Here is a 22420-nt window from a genome sequence, read left to right as displayed (position 1 = left end):
AGCGCACATCCAGCTAACGCGGAGATGTGTTGAGTAGTGTTGGCGGTGGACGTCTAGAAGGTGTCGGTCACTGCTGTCGCTCAGCTGTCTCCCCTACTGTCACCCCCCCCCCTCCGTGAGTGTGTATGTGTGTGTGTGTGTGTGCGTGTGTAGGAGGAAGATACTACGAGAGAGAGAGAGAAGTTTTCCTTTGCGCATGGTCGCCTGTCGTTCACTTCACACGATGGCACGCCTGAATCCGCGTGCAGCGTCGTTGCGTTCGGAGCCGTGTCGCTTTCAACAGATCTAAGAAATCCCCCCCCCCCCCCCCAAAAAAAAAGTGTCACCATGGCTGAATTTGGAGACAACAAGAGCGCCGTCGGTCCACCGGTTGCTGGCTGGAAAGCTGCGTCAGGAGTGAGCCTGGAGACGCACCGAGGGGAGCCGGTGTCAAACGGAAACTGCGGCGTGTCGGACACCGTGAAGAGGGTCCAAAACGAATCCAGCTGCGAGTCCCCGACGTGGGAGAGCGCGGGATCAATCCCTCGACGCAGCAGTCTGATCAAGGTAGGCCATCATTTCTATCGGGGGGGGGGGGGGCTCATCTTGATTTGAAATATAAGAGGAAACACTTCAAAACTAAATATGCATGCAAACTGTTGCCATAGTAGACCTGACTTAATGAGCAATGATTCAATAGAAGATGAGACAAGATAAAGTAGGATATCATGGTTACACACAAACATGTATGGAATAAAAAAAGTCACCATCAAAGCATTACCGAATGGTGTGACTTAACACACTCATAAATACACTCAGCTCTCCCCCAACACCTCTTTATATACTCTGCAACTTGAAAAAATAAACAGTTAATACTGTGACTCTGCTTCCTGTCAGCTTCCTTTCCATCTGTCCAATAGCAGAATAATCAGTCGCCTCCCTCAGGTGCCAATGCTGTTGAAGAAATTTGGACAAATGAGTAGAAGTATTGTGTGCATAAAAGATGGACGTCATGACACATTTAAGATGATAGTGAGTTTAGATGCAGCCTGTCAAACTTTTAGACCCCAAGCCTCGAGTATGACCTCACAGGAAAAACACGCAATGTCAGAGCTTTGCAGTCATATGTGTCTTATAGGGTTGATCTGTGCAGGGAAGGCTTTGTTCCAGTCACAGACTACAGCAGGGAATGTCACGTATTCGCACTTCATCAGCCAGGGAGAAGGAGGAGGAAGAGAGACTAAAAAGTGAAATCACCTGCTGTCGTCTTTGATTAAAATGAGAAATTGCACCCCTCCATGTGTGGCTCACAGTTGAATACCCCTGTTGAATTAACCCTGCTGCCTACACTGATCTGAGCCCCTTATGTCAAGTTTATTTATATTAAGCCCTTTACACAGATATCACACTCAGCAGTTTATGATGTTGTTTTATTGACTCAAAGGGCATTTAAAGTATTGTCATATCATTAACATTTAATCAGTAACTCGTCCACTGACTTTGTGCTCTTATGGTGTCGACTTTTCATGGGGGAGGTCTTGTATTGAGTTGCTGCTTTTCTGCAGAGCTACTGCCTGTAAAGACATGATTATTCAAGCATGGCTTCTTCTGTGTCTGATTGGCTCCCACTCTGCAAGCAGGAAGCCAGTTAGTTGGCCAATTTCCTTGAAAGGTTCATGTTGCAATATTGCTATTAAGTCATGAACAGTTGGTGTTGACACCTAACTTTCTACCGCTCTTTCACTGAAACACACACACACACACACACACACACACACACACAAATATTCCTCACCTCCTTACCCACACACACAGCAGGCCTGCTCTTGTCTTGTTTCTGTGTGTTGCGACATTGCAGCCAACCCGACAGAGGATTTAAAAACACTTTGCTTCAGTGACGTTCTGGCATCTCATTCTGGGTCAGAAATGGTGTTAAGTAAGTGTGCTCTGCATGCAGAACATCACCTGCACTTCAAGGAGTGTAGTTAATGCAGGACAGCGTGGGGGGAGAAATGCTGTACACTGCATATGCATCCCGTGTATTGAAGCATGCATTTGTGGTATGATGATGAATTCGATTTGTCGATATTCAGTGGGCACACTTAATGCTGAGAACGTGCAGCAAAGCATTCATCACAGCAGTGCGCATACGTTTGTTCTTTCACCATAAACGTGCTTGTATTTTGAATCCCAGACACCTGAGGCTTAAGATAGATGGAGCTCAGAGTTATGAACCCAGTCGTCAGCACAACAGTCTGTTCTGCTGTTTCCCAAACTACCCCAATGGCTCAACTCAGGATTCCACACAATAGGAGTCTGGGGTGGTATGTAGGCAGATAAACAGGAAATGTGACATTCCAGACTGCTTTTCACAGGAGTCATGTGATTAATGTCCAGTGTGTGTGTGTGTGTGTGTGTGTGTGTGTGCGCGCTCCCGTCGGCGTCGACTGAGGTAATGAGAGTACCTTTAATTGCGTTTCATCAGTATGTTCTTCATGCTCTCCGCCGTCCTCTCACTTATTCTGTCTCGCTCTCTCGTGTGCGTGAAGGAGATGCAGAATCAGTTGCCCGCTCAGTTTGTGTCTGTTTCGAGTTCATCTAGATGTGTAGATAACCACCAGACTCTCTCTTTGTCTGTGTTTTAAAGCACACTCACAGAAGCACACACTTGCACAGACTTGACATCCAGTAAAACACAGCTAGGCGCAGCAAATATCTGCCATCCAGCTCTCATATTACTCATGCCAAAACTGTACTATAAGACTCAGAAATACATGCTTGGCATGTTTATGTGCGTGTGAGAGAGAATCTACCACAAACTATATATCCAAGCATATATCCACATAAGACAAGAACTGCCTCAACTCTTAAAGGTGACTGCAATGCTTCAACGTATCCTAAAACCTCAGGAATAACATTTTTTGATATATGCATTCATTTGCTTTCTTGCTGAGAGTTAGATGAGAAGATCGACACCACTTACCCAGTATGACACTGGGGCAAGGAAAAGGTTATCTTAGCTTAGCATAATGGCTGAAAGTAAAGGGAAACAGCTAGCCTGGCTCCGTACAAAGGTAACAAATCTGCACAACAGCACCCGTAAAGCTCACTAATCAACACATTGTGTCTTGTTTGTTTGATTTGCACGAAAACACAAATGTAGAGCGAGCCAGGCTGTTTCCAGACCTTATGCTAAGCTAAGCTAACCCTCTCTTGGCTCCAGCGTTATATCTAGCAGACAGACATTAGAGTGAACATGTGTATTTCCCAAAATGTTTGGGTTCCTTTAACTTTCATCACATGTTGAGACATGTGATTTACTGGACAGCATATTTTAGTGTGTGAACCTTCATCAGTATGCATGTCTAATGGGGTTGTGTGTGTGCATATGTATTTTTGTGTGTGTGTTTTCAGACCGAGGGAGCAGCATTAGCCAGAGGCGTTAGCACACAGCTGGGGTTGTTTGAGTCAGAGCAGCCCTGAGCACCTCCTGCAGTTCAGATCAACATATGTAGCCTGCTTTAAACTACTTTAGCCTGCATAAGCATGACCCCTGCACAGCACAGGGAGTGGATAAACCTTCTCACTGATTGTGATGGAGCCACAGAACATTCAGCTACTCTGATCTCCTCTGGAGATTCATAATATACATCCAGCCATCCACGTGTGTGTCTTGAGTTTGTGCCTGTTTTTGAGCCTCACCTCAAGTCATCACTGAGGCGTGTGAAAGCCCCGCTCAGCGCTTTGATCATTGATGCCCGACTCAAGGCTCCAACCGCCTGTTCGTGGTCTTAGCGGGCCTCCTACCTTCAGTAAATGAATCTGTGACGTTTGTCAGCTGAAATCGTGGTTAGCTCTCTGACAAGATGACCTTTTCAAGTCAACCTTTACTTGTTTCATTTTGTGCGTTTGATTGTGTCTGTGACTGTGCGTTTGATTGTGTCTGTGACTGTGTTTGTGTGTGCGCCTGCAGTTCTTTGGACTTCAAAGGTTTGAGGCGTAAAAGAGCTGCAGCTCTACTTGCCACAAGGGCAGGGGTTTTACAGGCAGACAGCAGTTGAGTTACTGTGAATGCTCACCACATTTTGTGTTTAACAGTATTGCCAGACATTAATTAAGCCGCTGACTGAAAGACTCGACCACATAGTGCTTCCTGCGCCCTGTTTGTCGCTAATGTCCCGTCCTCCACTGCAGTCACACACACGTGTGCAGCTGTGTGTACGTTCTCATCTATTTGAACCCACGTTTAGCTCAGTTTCATCAGTAAGAGTTAACTGAGTGCATGGGATGAAGCATCATTATTGTTGCTGTGGTTACCTGCAGTGTAACGGTCTTGTGCAGTGGTTGATTGTAACTATACGGTTGTGATGGACACCTGCCAGCCAATCAGGAGCAATTATTCCTTAGCCATGGTATAATGTGATGAGTAGAACTATATGCACACACACACACATACTGCTGGCTGCTGGCACCCTCACGTGAGTGTTCAGATTATAATAATAAGACTTTCTTATTGAAGGCTTGTATTGCACGTTCCATACATCATCTCACTTTTCCATGAAATCCCCCCCCCCCTTTCCAGCACTGGAATAAACTCTGCCATTAATCATCCATCATCTGCCATCAAACACACAAGGCTAGAGGGAAGACGGATCTGCCTCCCCACCAATTCTCACTCCTCTATTCTTTACATTCTCTCATCTAACTAGCATCTCTCTTTCTCTGATTTACTGTTTGTCTTAATTAGTGGATCAAAGATGACACCCACTAATGACTTTCATCGTCCTGCTGACTCTGAGACGCTGTAATTAGTGATACAAGCGTGTTGCATCCATGCTGGTTTCTACAGGCAAATACCCAGGGCTCTGTAGGCATAAAGACATAGACAGTGATCTACCAAAGAGCTCCTTTATTTATTTCTCTCCATCCTTCTTTTAGCTCATCTTTTTTTCTTCTTCGTTTTCTGTTACTCTGTGTCCTTTTCTCAAGTTTTTTAGTTTTCTGTGATGTATCTCTGTCATCTTGTGGGTGCTTCTCTGATAACTGCATCTAAACTGCTCTGCCACACAGTGTTCCCCATTTCTCTCACACTTCATCCATCCATCTGTCCCTACAGTTCAATCAGTCATCGTGTTCTATCAGGGACATCAGTCAATCATAGCAGTGCCTAATTTTCCAAATGTATTCACAGTAATCTTAGATAATGAATACATCATTTGATGGGCTCACATATGTGCTAAACCTAAAGATAATGATCAATAATTAGAATTAGGAGTCATTTTCAGTGACATCTGCCATTACTATAAAGAATTCTTTCTTTCTCCGTTTCTTTGTCCTTTGTGTTGTCGCTTCACTTGGCCCTCAGTGAAGCCACAGGAAGCTCTGTGACGAGCTGACAGGCGGCTTCCTGTTTTGAAGCGCAGTGGTGGTTTTGGAGACTCATCTTCCGCTTAGTCAGAAAAACAAAATAGGGCCTTTGTGACGGAAACATACCGCACATTCTAACAGAGGTTGAAGTCGAATGGATTTTCTTTTTCATCAGGGTATAGAGGCTGCACTTGTTTTGTTTTGTTATTTGTGTGTCTGCGTTTGTGCTCTAATCTGCTTAGACAGTGTGTGCTGCTTTTTTTTATAGAAAAATCAATAAATGTACCTTTTGTTTTTTATTCATGTGTTTATCCTGTTGCAGGTTAATCTGTGCCCTCCAGTTTCATCTTGTCAGGATAATTCATTCAGAGTCTACAGTGACGTCAGCGTTGTTTGGTTATGTCTCTCTCTTTATCGGTAAATTCATGTCGTAGGCGTCACAGAGGTGCACGTGTAGGACAGCCTCCACACATGAGATAATTGAATCTCAACTGTTAAACAGGCCCCTGGGAGACATGCTGGTGTTTCCCCCGCTGCAGACACAGCTCGTGACCGGCACACACCATAAGAGGTTTATTGGATTTTTAGGGGAAGGCACATTTGTCCATCACCTGTTTATTAATCAAGAATGACGCTTTTGTTACTTGTCACATGGTGCATAAATGTCGGTGGAGTACATGGGTATCGTGTGGCTCTGTGCCACACAAGGACCACACACACACACACACACACACACAGGAAGAGATACAGATCGAGACCACCGATAATCTCCGATGCCTGTCACCACACTGTGTGAAAGGATGAGAGAGGGTGACTGATTGGAGTGGTACCGTACGCTCCTGTGTGAAGGTGCACGTGCCACGTATTTGTGAGTTAAGTCAACAAGTATTGTCTCTGCGCCTCATTCTGTGTCACTGAGGAATTTCCCATGAGCTTTCATATTCAAATTGGGTGCTTTTTTTCAAAATACATGCTGCTGGTGAGGTGGAGCTGCGTCTGAGTCTTCTTCTTTTAGAGGCGTTGCTGAAGCACTACAAAGGGTGAAGTCAGTGTTTTATTTTGTTCAAATATTTTTTAGGGGCTAGAACTGATTATGAGAGCTTTTCCTTTTTCTTCCTGCAGTCTTCAGAGTAAGATTAAAAGGTGGGTCTTGAAGGAAAGACGTACTGTCTCTCTCGCCACACCCCTTCTATCATACCCCAAGGCACCAGGCGTATTTTTAGAGCAACGCCGCCCTCATCATGCCGCCTCAAAAACAAACTTGTCGCCATTGGTAACACTTCTCCATCCTAATGAGCTAATTATATGAGGATTTGTGATGCTTTCTGAAGGAAACCTTTTCATCCTCTGTGAGTTATGCTTCCCCTCTCTCATGTGTTCATTCATATTCTTTAGATGAAACACAGGATCTTTTCTTTCTCTCATCTCTTTTGGCCTTTCATATCCCCCAGATCCCCAGATTTCTTTCATATGAATGGTTCCCTCCTCTCCTCTCTCATAAAAGATCCAAGTGCTCTCATATGAACTCTTATTTGAATGAAGTCAGAGTCATGCTGATGAGTATGTTAATATGCCGCTGATCACAGATCACTATGAATATGAAAATGTTGATCGGCCTACTCGTCTGATCTATTTGGACTTCTTAAATCCTACAAACCATATTAGCTTTATTATACCTTTATGTATTTTAATCAGGAGAGACACTTTAATGGAGAAAAGATAATATATGTGATAATGAAGTCTTGACAGTACGTCATTGCATAGCACCAGGATGGCCGAGTGGTTAAGGCGTTGGACTTAAGACCCAATGGGCAAATGCCCTCGTGGGTTCGAACCCCACTCCTGGTATTGTATTACCAAAATTAGTTGAATACATAACATCACTTATGAAAATAATTGTCATAAGAGATTATGGTGTGGCTGTAGCTCAATTAGTGGCAACAACAAGGTTGTTGGTTCTATCACCGGCTCCCCACTGACCGGATGTTAAATTACTCCCCAAAGTTCAGGTTACCTGTATGTATGTATATGAAGATTGGAATAAAGTTATAAGTATTTTGAATTTTCAGAAAACCAGAATCTGTGTTTGTATTGTAGAATTACAATTTTGATTTTAAAGATTTATTTTTATTACATATTGTCTGTTACTTTTTGCTTCCCTGCTTGTGATTTATAGGCCTACAGTATGTAAGTAAGACAGTAATATGTCGAGTGTGTGGGTGTCCTCAGTCAGTTTTAGGATTGAATCAACTACAGTTATGTCATCCTGCTTAGACCTTCGATTAGCTTCAATTAAGTCTTTGATTGGATTTTATCAGGACTCTAAAATATCCATAATTGAATAACTTCGCCCACATATATGCTCTTATCTGTTCTCTGTGGGGGTGATATCTGATCGGTCAATAAATCAGACGGATGAGCTGCGATGGTGAGCTCAGATAAACTGATTGGGTCTGCCAGCGTCATTGCGGAGGGGCACAATTAGAATGCTGCTGCCTCTGTCTGGTCAGGTATGATTAATGGTGTAATGGTGAAAGGCAAGGGCAAGCGAAGGCTTTTAGCGTCAGGAAAGACAACAGATTGGGAGGAGGAGGCTCTATATAGTAGACCAAATAATCTGTGTTTATATATTGTTATATAAACTGACATGCCTTTTTAATCCTTTGAGATCCATTCTGGATGGAAAATAAATGCTTTTCATGCCCAAGCAAAGAATACTGTTCAGAGGGATAACTGTCTGTCTGTCTCTTTCTACTAATTTGTCTTCCCCCTCCTGCTCCTTTCTTTATCTGCGCCGTCCTTTCATCCTTCCTTTCCTCCCTCCTCATCAGAATGGGTCACGTGCTGGTCGGGACAGGAAGAAGACGGTGTCCTTCAGCAGCAGCCTGTCAGAGAAGAAGATCAGCAGTGCTGCAGACTGTATCCACTCCATGGTGGGTCATCCACATTGTAAACCTTTACATGGAATATAAAATAAGATAATCCTTTATTAGTCCCACAGCGGGGACATTTGCAGGATTACAGCAGCATAGTGCAAATGAACAAACAAGAGACATAAGTAGAAAAACAAGATCAAAACAAGTATAATAAATACGTAATCACACAGTAAAGGTATAATAATTAAAAAATGTTTAACAAACCCGCAACAAAAACTAAAATATGATATAGTCGGACTGAATGATTGTTTATATTGCATTGCATATACATTTTACTTATATGTGCATGAAATAGTGAATGTCCCTTGTATGCATCAAGAGTTGAATGATAGATCACAGGCTTTTGAGCCTGTCAGACACGAAAGGGAGCTTGAAATGGAGGGAGCTTTACACTGAAAGTCAGCAGTTGACAACTTCATCTATTCATTTCAGGTTGAGGGGATTGAGCTGAAGAAAATCCGAACCAACTCCCGTATTTACCAGCGTTACTACCTGCTGGACGCAGGCCTCCAGGCTCTATGCTGGGAGCCATCCAAGAAGGAGTCAGACAAAGCCCGCATCTCTCTGGCCTCCATAAAAGAGGTCAGTGTCCAGAGAATTTTTTTTTAAAATCAGGGGTTTTCAAAGTCTGAGAATGTGGGCCTCCTTTAGACAAAGCTGGGAAACAGGCGCCCCCTCCCCCCCCCCATATAGTTTGCTGATTATGTTATTTGAACCCATAGACACTTCACATTCCACTTGACCATTCACACTATTGAACCAAGATTGAAGCTACTATTGCTAATATCGTTTGACATAACTTCAGACGATACCAAATAAATAGAAAAGGTTTGTCCTAAGGCATTTATTAGTTCATGACTCTGGGGAAGTGGGAAAAACTGTAAAATTCCCCCAAATTCCCCTCTAAACTATTTCTTTAACCAATTGACACACATTAGGTTATCCTATGTGATCGTCTTTTGATAACCAATGTAATAACTGATGATTTTTTCACTTCCATTAACTGAGCCTCCCCTGGAGGTGTTAGGAGCCCTCTCCCTCTTTAAATACCTCTGGTCTAAATCCACCCTCCCTCGCTTTATTAATGATCTCACTGAGTCCTTTAGACTAAAGCATTGGGAATATTTACAACCCTGAATCGTAAGGAAGGCAACCGTTGATTTGTTTCACTTCTGGTCTCACACTCTAGGTACGGACAGGTCGTAACACAGAAACGTTCCGCACCAGCGGAGTTTATGAGCAGATTTCCGAGGACTGTGCGTTCTCCATCATCTATGGAGAGATGTATGAAAGCTTGGACCTGGTGGCCAACTCTGCTGAAGTGGCGAACATTTGGGTGACGGGCCTGAGGTATGACACTGCAAGAACTGGGAGCAGTCTTATTTGCTGGACGACTCTGCGTTTTTTGCTGAACTAAACCAATAAAATGAATGAAAAAGCTGTCAGTGGAGGGCTATTCTGCTGTTGCAGGAATTGCTTTTTATGTGAGAGTCAGCGAAATACCTGAGATAAAAATGAAAGAAATTGTGATGCAGTATAGTAAGGAAAATATTCTGTCCAATTGCATCTGCCTTGTCCGTTCTTCCCGCAGGTATCTGATGCAGTATGGGAAACATGCCCTGGACATGCTCTCCAGCAGCCAGGACAGCCTTCGTCTTGGCTGGCTGCAGCAGTTGTTCTCCTCTGCTGCTGATTCGGACGGACAGGAAGACGTGGAGGAAGGGATCCGCTTGCAGTTGGCCGTTAGGCTGATACAGAGCGTGAACCCTGGGGTCGGCGCCCGCAAAGTGGAGCACAGGTTCAAAGAGCTCCAGAGAGTTCGGGAGAGGATGTGTGGGCTCACTCTAGATAATGAACCTGGAGCTAAAGATCATGTCGAAAACAAAAGAGCAATAGGAAGAAATGAGCCAGTCACCAGGCAGCAGTTCATTGAGGTCTTCCATGACTTTTGCACACGACCAGAGATCTACTTTCTGTTGGTGCAGTTCTCTAGCAACAAGGAGTTCCTGGACACCAAAGACCTGATGAGGTTCCTCGAGGCTGAGCAAGGCATGACTCAAGTGGGTAACATGAATTAATCATGCATACAAATAGCAGAAAACAGGTCAGACATATATTTGCAAATCCCAGCCTTTATTACATCATTACACCCCTTTCCAATTTCTTTCCTTCATCTCTCAATTCTCTTCTCTCACTGTGACCTCCAGGTGAGTGAGGAGACCAGCTTGAAGCTCATCCAGTCCCACGAGCCATCGCAGGAGGGCCAGCAGGAGGGATACCTGTCACTGGATGGCTTCACCAGCTACCTCACCTCGCCAGAGTGCCACCTCTTCGACAAGGAGCACGACACCGTGTGCCAGGACATGTGCCAGCCTTTGTCCCACTACTACATCAGCTCCTCCCACAACACCTACCTCATCGAGGACCAGTTTCGTGGCCCGTCTGACATCTCTGGCTACATCCGCGTGCTGAAGATGGGTTGCCGTTGTGTGGAGGTGGACGTTTGGGACGGCCCCGATGGGGAGCCGGTGGTGTGCACTGGACACACTCTCTCACCACCACTGGCCCTGCGCTGTGTGTTAGAAGCAATTGGAAGATTTGCGTTTGTGGCCTCGCAGTACCCATTAATTATATGTCTTGAGAACCACTGTTCACTTCCACAGCAGAAGGTGATGTGGCAACATCTCATGAGGATACTAGGGGAGAAGTTATACAGAGATCCGCCATACGAAGGGGAGTCATACTTACCATCGCCACATGCGCTAAGGCATCGAATTCTACTAAAGGGTAAGAAGTTGGGGCCAGGTCCTGATGGGGAGGACGGGGAGGTAAGTGAGGAGGATGAAGGGGCAGAGATGTGTCAAAGGATGAAAGCGGTTAACAGTGGAGTGGCAGCGCCTGGAGGAAATGAGAAGGACATGGTGCAGAAAAATGTCTCTTTCACAGCAGTGACTCAGTCTAATCCTCAACATCTTGTCCCCAAACGTTTACAACTCTTGAAGGAGCTCTCTGACCTAGTAACTCTTTGCCGCTCAGTCCGCTTCATTGACTTCCCCACATCGACCAAAAGCCAAAACCCTTGGGAACTGTGTTCCTTTCATGAGTCTCTGGCCGTGCGTCTCGCTGGCGAAAGCCCTGGAGACTTTGTCAACCACAACAAGCATTTCCTGTCACGGGTGTACCCCAACCCCATGCGTATTGACTCGAGCAATATGAACCCTCAGGACCTGTGGAAGTACGGTTGCCAGATTGTGTCTATGAATTTTCAGACAGCAGGACTGATGATGGACCTGAACATAGCCTGGTTCCGGCAGAATGGGAACTGCGGTTACGTTCTGCGGCCAGCCATCATGCGGCAGGAGGTGTCTTATTTCAGTGCAGACACCAGAGACACGGTGCCTGGTGTGTCTCCACAGCTGCTCCATGTGAAGGTGTGCTGGAATAATGCTTCGACCACAACAAATGTTGAGTTCTAATAAACTGGAAAAATCCTCTAAACTCATGATTGTGTTTCTGGCCTCCCAGGTGATAAGCGGTCAGAACCTGCCCAAGCCACGTGGTGCCGGGGCCAAAGGAGACGTAGTGGACCCCTACGTGTACGTTGAGATCCACGGTATCCCAGCTGACTGCGCAGAGCGCCGCACCAGGACGGTGACACAGAATGGGGACAACCCTGTCTTTGATGAGAGCTTTGAGTTCCAGATCAACCTGCCGGAGCTCGCCATGGTTCGCTTTGTGGTGCTGGATGACGATTTCATAGGCGATGAGTTCATAGGTAGGTGTCAGGGTCAGAGGTCAGAGGGGTGACTGTAAATGGACTCAAACACAACGATTTCATAGTTTGAGTTTGTAAGAGTGGATCAGACTGTTTAAGAGTTTTTACTGGACATGTTTTTAGATTTTTTTCAAATGAATTGTGATTTCCCTTCTACCACAGGCCAGTACACCATCCCTCTGGAGTGTCTTCAACCGGGCTACCGACATATACCACTCCAGTCTCTGACAGGAGAGGAACTTGCTCACGCCAATCTGTTTGTCCATGTGGCCCTCACCAATCGGAGGGGAGGGGGAAAGCCTCACAAAAGGGGAATGTCTGTGCGGAAGGCCCGCAAGGGGAGGGACTACACAGCTCTGAGGGACTTGGGGGTCCGGGCTGTGGATGAGGTTTTCAAGATGGCTGCTCCTCCGCTGAGAGAAGCCACAGACCTGAGGGGAAATATGCAGGTGAGTGAAAAAATTACTTTGTGATCACTTCGCCAGTCAACAACGGTTTCGATAAATCTTTGTATTCAAGTCATTTATCAGGCAAAAATGAAAAACAAATACTGGCTTCCAGCTTCAAATGTGATTATTTGCTGCTTTGAATGTGGGTTTTGAGCTCTTTGTCAGACAACACAAACAATATAAATATGTTGCACTTGCAAGTGAAAAGGTATATCTCACCTCTCTTGCTCATTATCAATATATTGAGATTGAACGGCGATTATTCTACAACTGTAAAGAAGAAAAGGGAAGACTGCCACTGGTGTTCTAGTCAATAGTTGAAAAAAAGCTCATCTAACCTTTATAAGCCATGCAGCATTTTTGTCTGTGTGTGTCACCTTTGGGCAATAAAAAGAGTAATTATACGCTCAGTCAGTGTGATGAGACTGTTGTCATCCGCGTCTATTCATTTCTTCTGTTTCAACCTGAACTACTACAACAGCACAGCTGCAGGAGAGAACTACAGAGAGCAAATCAATAGTAGAAGGAAAAGACAAATAGCTCTGTAGCAGAAGTGACTTTTGATTATGTGTGTGTGTAGGTGTGTGCGTGTGTGTGAGTGAAAGAGAAAAACCAAATCAAGTGAGAGACAGAGTGGGAATGAGATTTTACAGATTTTATGTTTTTCCATCAGGGTCAGGAAGTAAGAAAGAGGTAGATTGTGAAACTTTGTGTGCGTTTGAATTTGCAGGGTATTATATCTGTCGGTCCTCTTTTCTTTTCTTTCTTCACCAGAACTCAGTAGCAGTGTTCAGGGAGCTGTGTGGGGTGTCAGCGGTGGCTAACCTCATGCAATGCGTCCTGGCTCTGGGCTCCAGGGTGTCAGGACCAGATGGGGCGCCTTTACTACTGTTCAACCTCTTTGACCACTACCCCACACTGGAGCCCCAGGGGCCCCTGCCGGACGTCCTTCGCCGGGTTGTCTCCACCTATGCAATGGTGAGGAAGGAAGAGACAGTTCCATACTTGTGGTTGTTCACCAGATGGAGTTTCTCATCTCTGAAATACATAGAAAAGGAAGGAAAGCGCAAACAAAAGCAACAAAGATCACAAATCAGTGAACCACCTCCCGTCTCCTGTGTGCTTGACCTAACAATGAACCCCACTCCCAGACAAAAGCTTCCTTTTAAACCAATGTATTCTCAAACACAATGTGAGCTCTTCATTGTTATGTAGCAGACAACATTCCCATTTGTTCTGGGACTACCAAGGCCCAGTAAACACATCCTTCCCTTGGCCTGAATCCACTGTGTGTTTCCACCCAAATAAACTTTCATCGACTGAGGAGAAAGTTGTTCAACAAGACTTAATTTATTTAATGATGTCTAAAAAGAAATCCAGCCTCCGCCTTAGAAATACATACAAAGAGAGAAAGAGGGACAGAGGAAAACTAGAGGTCAGAGGGGTCAGTTTGGTCTGTTAGTCATCTCATCAAGTAGTCAATAAGGTGGGATTAACCGTTTGTTTGGCTGAGTTTAGCTTGCTCAGCTGCAAGGATAGAATGACAGCCTTTCTCTCTGTCCTCACTTTTAACATATTTCCCTGTGGTCTCTACCTCCGTCTTTCAGCCTCTTACTCATCCCTTCTTTCACTCATTGATCGCTCTTAGTTCCTGCCTCCTCTTTTTCCCTCTGGGTCTTGTTAGACTGTGACAGGCCACCTATATGTGGTCCAGCACTCTAGCCTGTCCTGCCATGTTCAAGTGTTGCTGCGGCAAACAACATTACACCCCTTTATTTCGCCATCTGTCTGGCCCCTGCAATACTTTTTCAATTGATATTTACTCAAAGTGCACTTGTTTGTGTTTGATATTAGATATTCCACAGGAGTCTCTTCGGTAGGGTGATGGATAGTCAGTATGAATTGCCAATATAGAGATAATGTCAAGAGAGCACAATGTGATGTGTTTGTGTGTGTGTGTGTGTGTGTGTGTGTGTGTGTGTGTGTGTGTGTGTGTGTGTGTGTGTGTGTGTGTGTGTGTGTGTGTGTGTGTGCATTGTGAGTGAGGGAGGGTTTGTAGCCAAAAACCGGCTGTACTAGAGACAAATAGATCTGTCTCTAGTCTTATTAAGTTATGATTAAGGCGCCGGTGTATAAACCGTGACACTTTAATTTAAATAGGGTTGTTTATCACTGCTATGCAACTATTCTATTTGTGCATTAGTGTGTTCGTGAAAATGTGTGTTTGTGTGTGTCTCTGTGTGTGTGTTTAGTCGCTTCCGTTTCCAGTCAAGCGGATCAGAGTTGAAAAAGCTTGCTGAATACCATTAGTATAGATTTGAATGTCGTTCAGCTAAATGGATTGCACACCTCAATCCTGATGCCGGGAGGGAGAGGCAAACGACAGAGACAGGAAATAGGGAAATAGGTCTCTGTGTGTGTGTGTGTGTGTGTGTGTGTGTGTCTTGGATCTGGTCAAATTTATGTACTGTAGTTAATCCCTTATTTGTCGAACAGTGTTCTTTTGTTCTCCAGCGGGGTTCACGTCCCAGCAGGATGAGAGGAAGTGCAGAATTAATCAGGCTAAAGCTGCTCATGCCATTCCTGTGTGTGTGTGTGTGTGTGTGTGTGTGTGTGTGTGTGTGTGTGTGTGTGTGTGTGTGTGTGGGGTTATCAATTTGAAAGAGCTGTCACTTCTTTGTGGGTACCTTCACATGCTTGCTTGTGTAGTTGTGTCTACTGTGCAATTTGTGGTAAAACATTCAACAGTGGGAACTCCAACTGGATAATTCAGTCACCAAAATATGTAAAACAACAGCGTGATATTTAATTGTAAATCTTCACCTCTCATGTGATTTTACACCAATTGAATGTGTAGTATATTGTGTCCTTTTACACCAGACAATCAGACAGACTGTACATGTGCTTAAATGTGTGATTTACGCAACAAGATGGCTAATTCGTAAAGGGTTGATGGTGCACTACAGCCGTGTGGGTTACATGCTAATAGATGTTTCCCTGTCTGCAGATGGTCCAAGCGAGCAGAGCGGTGATCGAGCTCTCCGATGGAATCCACGACAGGATCCTACAGATACAGACGATGGGTGTGTACCCGTGTGTGTGTGTGTGTGTGTGTGTGTGTGTGTGTGACGCCGCTATGAAGACGCTATGAAGACAGTGTGTTATGATGTTTGTGTTGAAACCATGCTGATGTTCCCAGTCAACTCATGGCAACTCCCACACAGCCTCTTCAACAGTGCTGCTATCCACACTGCAGCCGCTGCTTTTGTCATTAACTTAACTTCCCTCATTTAATTTCCTCTCCTCTTATGCTCTCTCCTCTCCTCTCATTCCCTCTTATCTCTTCTAGTATCCTCTTTCCTTTCCTCTAATTTGTCTTTGTCTTTCCTTCTCTCTCCCCTCATGCTCTCTCTTCCCCTTTTCTTGTATCATCTTTTCTCTCTTTTCTGTCATTCTCCTTTGATTCTGCTTTTACAATTTCCTCTCCTCTGTTCTCCTTGTCTTATATCTCTTTTCATTTTCTCCTCTTCTTGCATCTTCTTTCCTCTCATTCTTCCCTTTCTTTTCCTCTCCCGCCTATCCCATTTCCTTTTCTTTTCTATCATGCTCTTTCCTCTCATCTCCCTGTATCCTTTCATCTTCTTGTATCCCATTTACTTTCTTTTCCTTTTCTCTCTTCTAATGCTCTTTTCTTTCCTGTCCTCTCCTTTCCCACAATATTTTTCCAATCCCATCTTCTGCAGAAATCTGCCTAAGCAACAGTGTCACGAGAGGTTACATGTAAATAAGTATTTATACCGGCCCAGTTTATTTGTATGTTTTGGATAGAGGGGGGTTAAATTTGTGCAGCTCCCGCCATCGATCATCCTTCCGTCGGTTAAGCGAAGGGCACCGTAGCTGACCTGCTGATATCACTCCTGTGATGTTTGGCAGAGGTTTGTTTACTTCAGGAGGACCGTCTGGATGATCTGACATCAGTCAGCCAGACTGTCGTCAGAGTGGCAATAAACAACCCACAAACACCAACACTCACACAAACACACATCCCCTTCCCCACCTCGGCTCAGTCTTCAGCTGCCACTCAGGAGACACTGTGATTGACATTTGGAAATGTTAACCCAGTGGCTTGGAGAGACAAAATAAACAAATTCACGTAATTTATATAATTCTGTAGTGCTGGATTTTATAAAGCCGCAGTAACAAACATCATTATATTTAAGAGTTATTGTTAATTTCCAATGCAATGTATCAGCATTTTTAGCTAATGCTAATTTCCAATGCCAATCCCTAGAAGGGCCTTTAAAATAACAAATATAAAACATGTTCACGGACTACAAAGTTCAACTATGTGCTACATTTTGTTGACCTTATAGGAACAGCGTGGGTTGAAATGCACACAAGCTCGTCAGCTTTTCAATACTGCCGCGAATAGAAAAGAGGAGATGAAGGAAAGATGTATGTAAACCTGAGGGTGAATTGTTATTTTGAGAGGAAGATGATGGTTCAGCTTTGGCCATTGTGGAGAAAGAGAGTGTTTAACAGAGATTACCGTAATGTTGTTTACAATTTTGCACTCTATCCACTTTGCTCCCAAACAACTCATTCCATCCTCAACTGAACTTCATTTTAGGTTTTCTGGAGCCACAGTATATATGTATGTATATATATATATATATATACTCTTATACTTGTATTTCACATGTGATCACTTCTAGTGTTATTGGTAAATAGAGTGAGATTTTAAAGTGAGATAGGTTAGTGCCAGTATGTTCATCTGATAAAGAGCTGCTGCAGAGCCGGAGGTCTGATCTTGTGAACAAAGCTCTTCCTGTGTGTACAGAGTAAAGATGGCGATCAGGTGATCCAAAGGCGGAGGTCCTCCGCTTAGCCTTGGAAGAGGGGGTGGGCAACGGGAACACATAAACAGGTCACACAGAGGGAGCCATGGGACGGCTGGTGGCAGAGATGGATGTCTGCACTGTTACATCAGAGCAGAGAGAGATGAAACGGAGAGGGAGAAGAAAGCCATGGGAAGATGGATGGCAGAGATGGATAGCTACAGGCAATGCTGGGAGGAAGACAAGCACACCACGGGAGAGGAGAGAGCATCAGAATGTGTTGGTGTGTCAAAGGGCCGGTTCATCCAAATTTATAAAACACTCATTTTATCTCTTCTAGTGGTATATATAGTCATGCAAATAGTTTTGTCTCTTTATCACTTAAAACTTTATAAAAAGTAACTTAACGCTGACATATTTTGCCGTCTCCCCTAGTCTCTACACTCAATCTCAGTCATCATTGTTGCGTCAGCACACTGTTCCACATTCAGGGTGGAGCTACATCACTGCACCAAAGTGAGAAGTTAAATCACTGGAGGTCAGATAGAAAAAGAACATTTTGGGGGGGAATTACGTTGCTTTTTAAATTATTATCAGTCTTGTGTTTTTCCCAAAACAATGTCCTTATTACAACACACTGTGAGACTATTTATTTTCTAGTTAGTAGTTCCAATGAAAACAATGCACAGGGAGGTCAAATTCAAATATTATCAATACCACTAAAGGTATGTGAAAGCACATAACCAATACTAGCGTCTTAACAATCAGAAAATGATACATCAGTTGATATTCAGTTTTAAAATAGATTGGACATGATCAACAAACATTTGGAGAAGTTTCCCTTCAAATTGTCTGTTAAAGAATTGTGACGTAGGTGCTGAAAGACACATTTTGTAGTTGAAAAGGAACTTGTTAGTGCTACCTGTTGGACAAACCATGTAATGGTTTCATCATTTTGATAATGGATTATCATGCATTAGCTTGAGGACTCACTGAATGGTCTGATGAGTAAGAAAAATGATTGAATCGTATGCTGGAGCCGTCACACCCACCAGATCTTATCCCCCATCCCCAAATATTTTTTTTTTTTGTGTATTTTGGGTGAACTGACCCTTTTAAGAACCTCAGTTGAGCAGCTGCTTTTCCTCCAGGGCCCTGACCTGTATAGTGGTGAGACTCACACCTGGTTGTTTCTTAATTAAATCAGGCTAAAAGTGAGATCTGTGTTCTCTTCCTGTCACAAACGCTCACAGTTCAGATAGAGGACAGGAAGTGAAGGTGATGCTCGTTCTGCTACCTCTGGGTCAGGACCATATTTCTGTTTATCTGTGTGTGCTCACTGTCCAAGTATTGGCTTGGAAATAATGTTCCCTCCATTGGCTTCACTTGGTTTCACAGGGAAATAGACACACGCACACACACACACACACACGCGTTTCATTGGCACGTAGGCTTCGAGTTGCCTAGCAACCGCGCGGTAAAGGTTATTATTCAAGCAACTTCTGTAGGTGTGTGTGAACGTAGCGCAGCGACAAACGTATGTGTGTGCAGGTGTGTGTCAGTGTTTGCAGACGTCTAGTGACAGAGAGGGGATTTTTGTGTGAGGAATTGTTAAACTCGCGTCCAATCTGTTTACTCTTTTCTCAGTGTGTGTGTGTGTGTGTGTGTGTGTGTGTGTGTGGTCCCCAGCTTGGCACGTTTAACGTCTGGGCTCTCGTTGATGGCTCGCAGAGATGTGTGCCCTGTGTTAACCCACTTCCGGGTTTCCATGGTAACAGTGGCCTGGAGCGGTCAGAGGAAGCCAGACACACACACTGCACACACTCTAACTATCCGGCGGCCCGACTTTTATTACGCTCTCTCTCGTCTTTCAGATTTTCCATCATTCCTCTGGATCCGTCATTGCTCATTCTGTTTCTTCTTCTCTCACTTTGTGAAATCTGATGCTTATGGTCCGAGTAGAAATTAATTAGAAGTTGTACAACAATTAATTGAGGGTGGCGACGTAGGGCCCGATTGATGTGAAGCCTCTTCATTCAGCGTGGGCCCAATATGAAGACTGGAGAGAGGACAGGACTCCCCAGAGTCTAGGTGCTGGTGTTGGTGGAGTAAAGCCTGCAGGTGGATGATGGAAACTCACAGGCCGGTTGGTTTGAGGAATGCAGGCAAAAAGATGATTGGTCAGATACGATGACGTCAGAATTTGTCAATGTTATCAAGAGAAATAAAGGCAATAGGTGAGAGAACACCTTTCTAACTGAACTCACTGAACTGAGTGTATAATCACTGTTGTGTCCTATAGTGTGTGGGAGCAACCTACTGAATCTCACATACTCCTAATAGCCAAAGGGAGCCAATCCCTTTAACTAAATACTGTTTTTTGACACGAATGTTGAATATTGACTCGTCTAATTTAGTTTTTCTACTGCTAACACACAGAGCAAGAGACCGGCAAATAGCAATGTTAATTTAGCAATAATTAAGCAAAAGGAAAAAATTTGTAGTAATAACAATACTAGTAGTGATATAAAGAGTGAAAAGGTATGTGTGTAGGGAGTATTTTGTGGTGGATTAATGGGTCAAACTCATGACTTTCACCTCGGGGACTGGGGTTTAATTCTTGTAAGAAGGTTATTTTTACACTAAGTTGACATTATTTTTTTAATCATTATTATTTTTCAGTTTTTTGTCACAGTTTACACCCGGGTGCAAACAGCCACGTTGACTATTCCGCCCAGGTGCAAATAGTATTGTTGGATTCTCACACCAGGATACTAATAGCATCTGCTATAATTCTCTTTTCGTATTGCGTACAATTACATCTACACAGGAATGATCGATGATCTTGTTATCGGTTTTGTGTATTTTCGGCTCTAGCCATGGAGTTTCATGAGAAGCTGCAGAGTCTGGCGGCGAAGGAGGGGCTGAGGGGTCGCAAGGTCAGTCGGGCTCTGGACAGTTTCAGCTGGAACATCACCATCCTTAAGGTCAGCAACACACACTCGTACAAAAAAGAAAACAGCCCTCGGGGTAGACCACTACATGTTTCTGGCCTCTAGCTAGTTGCTCATCTTTTTGCTCTCTTTCCACCTCCCTCCCTCCACTTCTACCCTCTGTCCCTGTCTCTCCTTGCTACCCTGTACTCCCTCACTTCTCTCCTGATTTCCCCTGTTTTCTCTCTCAGGGTCAGGCCGACCTGCTGAAGCACGCCAAAGCTGAAGTCCAGGAGAACATGAAGCAGGTCCACGATGCCGCGTTGACTGGAAATCTCACCAAGGAGGGTGTAGGACTGAAAAGAGTCCGCTCCCAAACCCGACGAAGCCAGGAGGACTAACCCACCACGAGTGTAAGAGGACCCTGGACATAACAAGCGAATCAAAGAGGACGTGACCAAATTGCCATCGTAGCTGCTGTAACAAACCCTTTTCATGTAATTGAAATGTTCTGTGGTCTTACTTTGCCTTAGTGTCAGACTGTCAAACTGCTACGGGAGAGCTGTAGTACTGTGTTTTTAAAAGAGAAGAACAGAAGAGTCGATGAATGCCTGAAAGTCCTTAAAAGATCTTCAAAATACAGCCACTGTCCACCCACCTGTCACAGATAACACTCGAGAGCAGCAGAGTCAGGGCACTGCTGACAGGACTCTGGAGATAAATGACGCTGGGAAGATGAATGTAGTTAGACATTAAGCCAAGGTTAAGTTATCTGCATTAAATTGTAAATACGACAAATGTATATCAACCTCTTCTTATGTGCAATGTGTCTTGAAGAGGGAGGAAAATTTGTCATTTTTCTAGGGCAGTGTGAGATGACTGAATGCTCAGTAAAAGAAAAAGTGATCAAAGTCTTTGAAAATGTTATTTTGAAAACAGCCACCTTCACATGTTAGCAGCTTGTGCTTTTCAAAGCCACCATCTTGCAATGTCAAGCAAGGATTGAAATCATAACTGTGTTAGGGTATGTTTAAATGGAACACTCGTCCTCGATTATATAAGTGGGAGATGAGCAGGAGTCTGTGGATGTTTTTGGTATTTGAACAGTTTATCTCTTGGACCAGTGCAGCCCGTTTATATCCCTCTGCAACGTATTCCCATTCAGCATCTGTAGGTCCTGGATTGCTGCTCTTCATCCAATCACCTTCTCTTGCCACGAAAGCACTTCACCCTCTAAATATTATCACATATAATTCTATATTTTTGTATTTCCCTTCAGCGCTTGTGCTACCTAAACCAGTTACCCGTCACAATGATCAACTCCACATCTGTAAAAGTCTGCCTCTAGGGAACAAATACTGTTGTGTTGAAAGTGCTTACTATGTGTGCAAAACACTGTACAGTATTTTACTATGTAGTTTCAATCCTTTTGCTGTGAAGAATATTTTACATAAGTTATTGATCCTGAATGACATCATTCCAGGCATCGGTGCAGTAGATGAGGCTCGGCCTGTTCAGCTCTGTAAAAGGTTGCAGTTCACCATTACCTTCCTTCAATGTCGGGATGGAAATAAACTAGTTTTTAAATGACCGGTGCTCCTGTGTCTCTTTTTGTTTTGATCCAGATTTTAAACTATAAAGTTCAAGATTTCAAACCCTTATTTTCACTGGTGTAAGAAATGACACAAACACGTTATGGTCTCACAATGTCAGAGCTGATGCTAATAACTGTAAATATAGAGCAACTATTAATTGGAAGGTAAGTTATTCATACATTCAAATAACACATTCATTAATATACAGTACATGGATGGTCCCAGAGGTAAAGTTGTAGAGTTGATCTGATCTAAGGTTTAGGAGTAACTGCCTTTTAAGTTTGACCCTTTAGTGAACAGACGTAATATATGAACACAACACAAATCTTTAATACCAAGTGAACATTATGCAATTCTCTGCTTTCCAGTGTTTTCTTCTTTTACTTTTTTGACACATTGCAATGCCAAGTTTTAGGTGCGTCCGCCACCTATTGTACCTTTGTATGTAGAACGGGATCTAGATTATTCTGTAATACACTTTACAGTGTCAACGCTAACTTGAAATAGAACTAGAAACTCTACAAAAGTGATGATTTGTATCAGTTGTG

The 22420-nt window shown here is 43.8% G+C and overlaps 1 protein-coding gene and 1 non-coding gene across 2 annotated transcripts; both read left to right on the top strand.

The window, feature by feature from the left end:
- Positions 1-3: 3 nt before the first annotated feature.
- LOC142972053 (inactive phospholipase C-like protein 2) lies at positions 4-21867 on the top strand. Its single transcript, XM_076112853.1, has 12 exons — positions 4-546; positions 8178-8279; positions 8715-8864; positions 9472-9632; positions 9874-10342; positions 10490-11713; positions 11808-12057; positions 12220-12506; positions 13281-13484; positions 15514-15589; positions 20222-20331; positions 20529-21867. The coding sequence occupies exons 1-12, from the start codon at positions 328-330 to the stop codon at positions 20676-20678; spliced, it is 3402 nt and encodes a 1133-aa protein (XP_075968968.1). The 5' UTR covers positions 4-327; the 3' UTR covers positions 20679-21867.
- Positions 7112-7194, top strand: trnal-uaa (transfer RNA leucine (anticodon UAA)). The gene has a single exon. It is a non-coding gene; the product is annotated as a tRNA-Leu (tRNA).
- Positions 21868-22420: the final 553 nt, after the last annotated feature.

This window comes from Anarhichas minor, unplaced genomic scaffold (assembly GCF_050575085.1).
Source record: "Anarhichas minor isolate MPS153535 unplaced genomic scaffold, ASM5057508v1 ptg000051l, whole genome shotgun sequence".
NCBI classification, from domain to species: domain Eukaryota; kingdom Metazoa; phylum Chordata; class Actinopteri; order Perciformes; family Anarhichadidae; genus Anarhichas; species Anarhichas minor.
The sequence above is the reverse complement of the archived record's forward strand: the minus strand, read 5'-3'. Positions and strand labels throughout refer to the sequence as shown.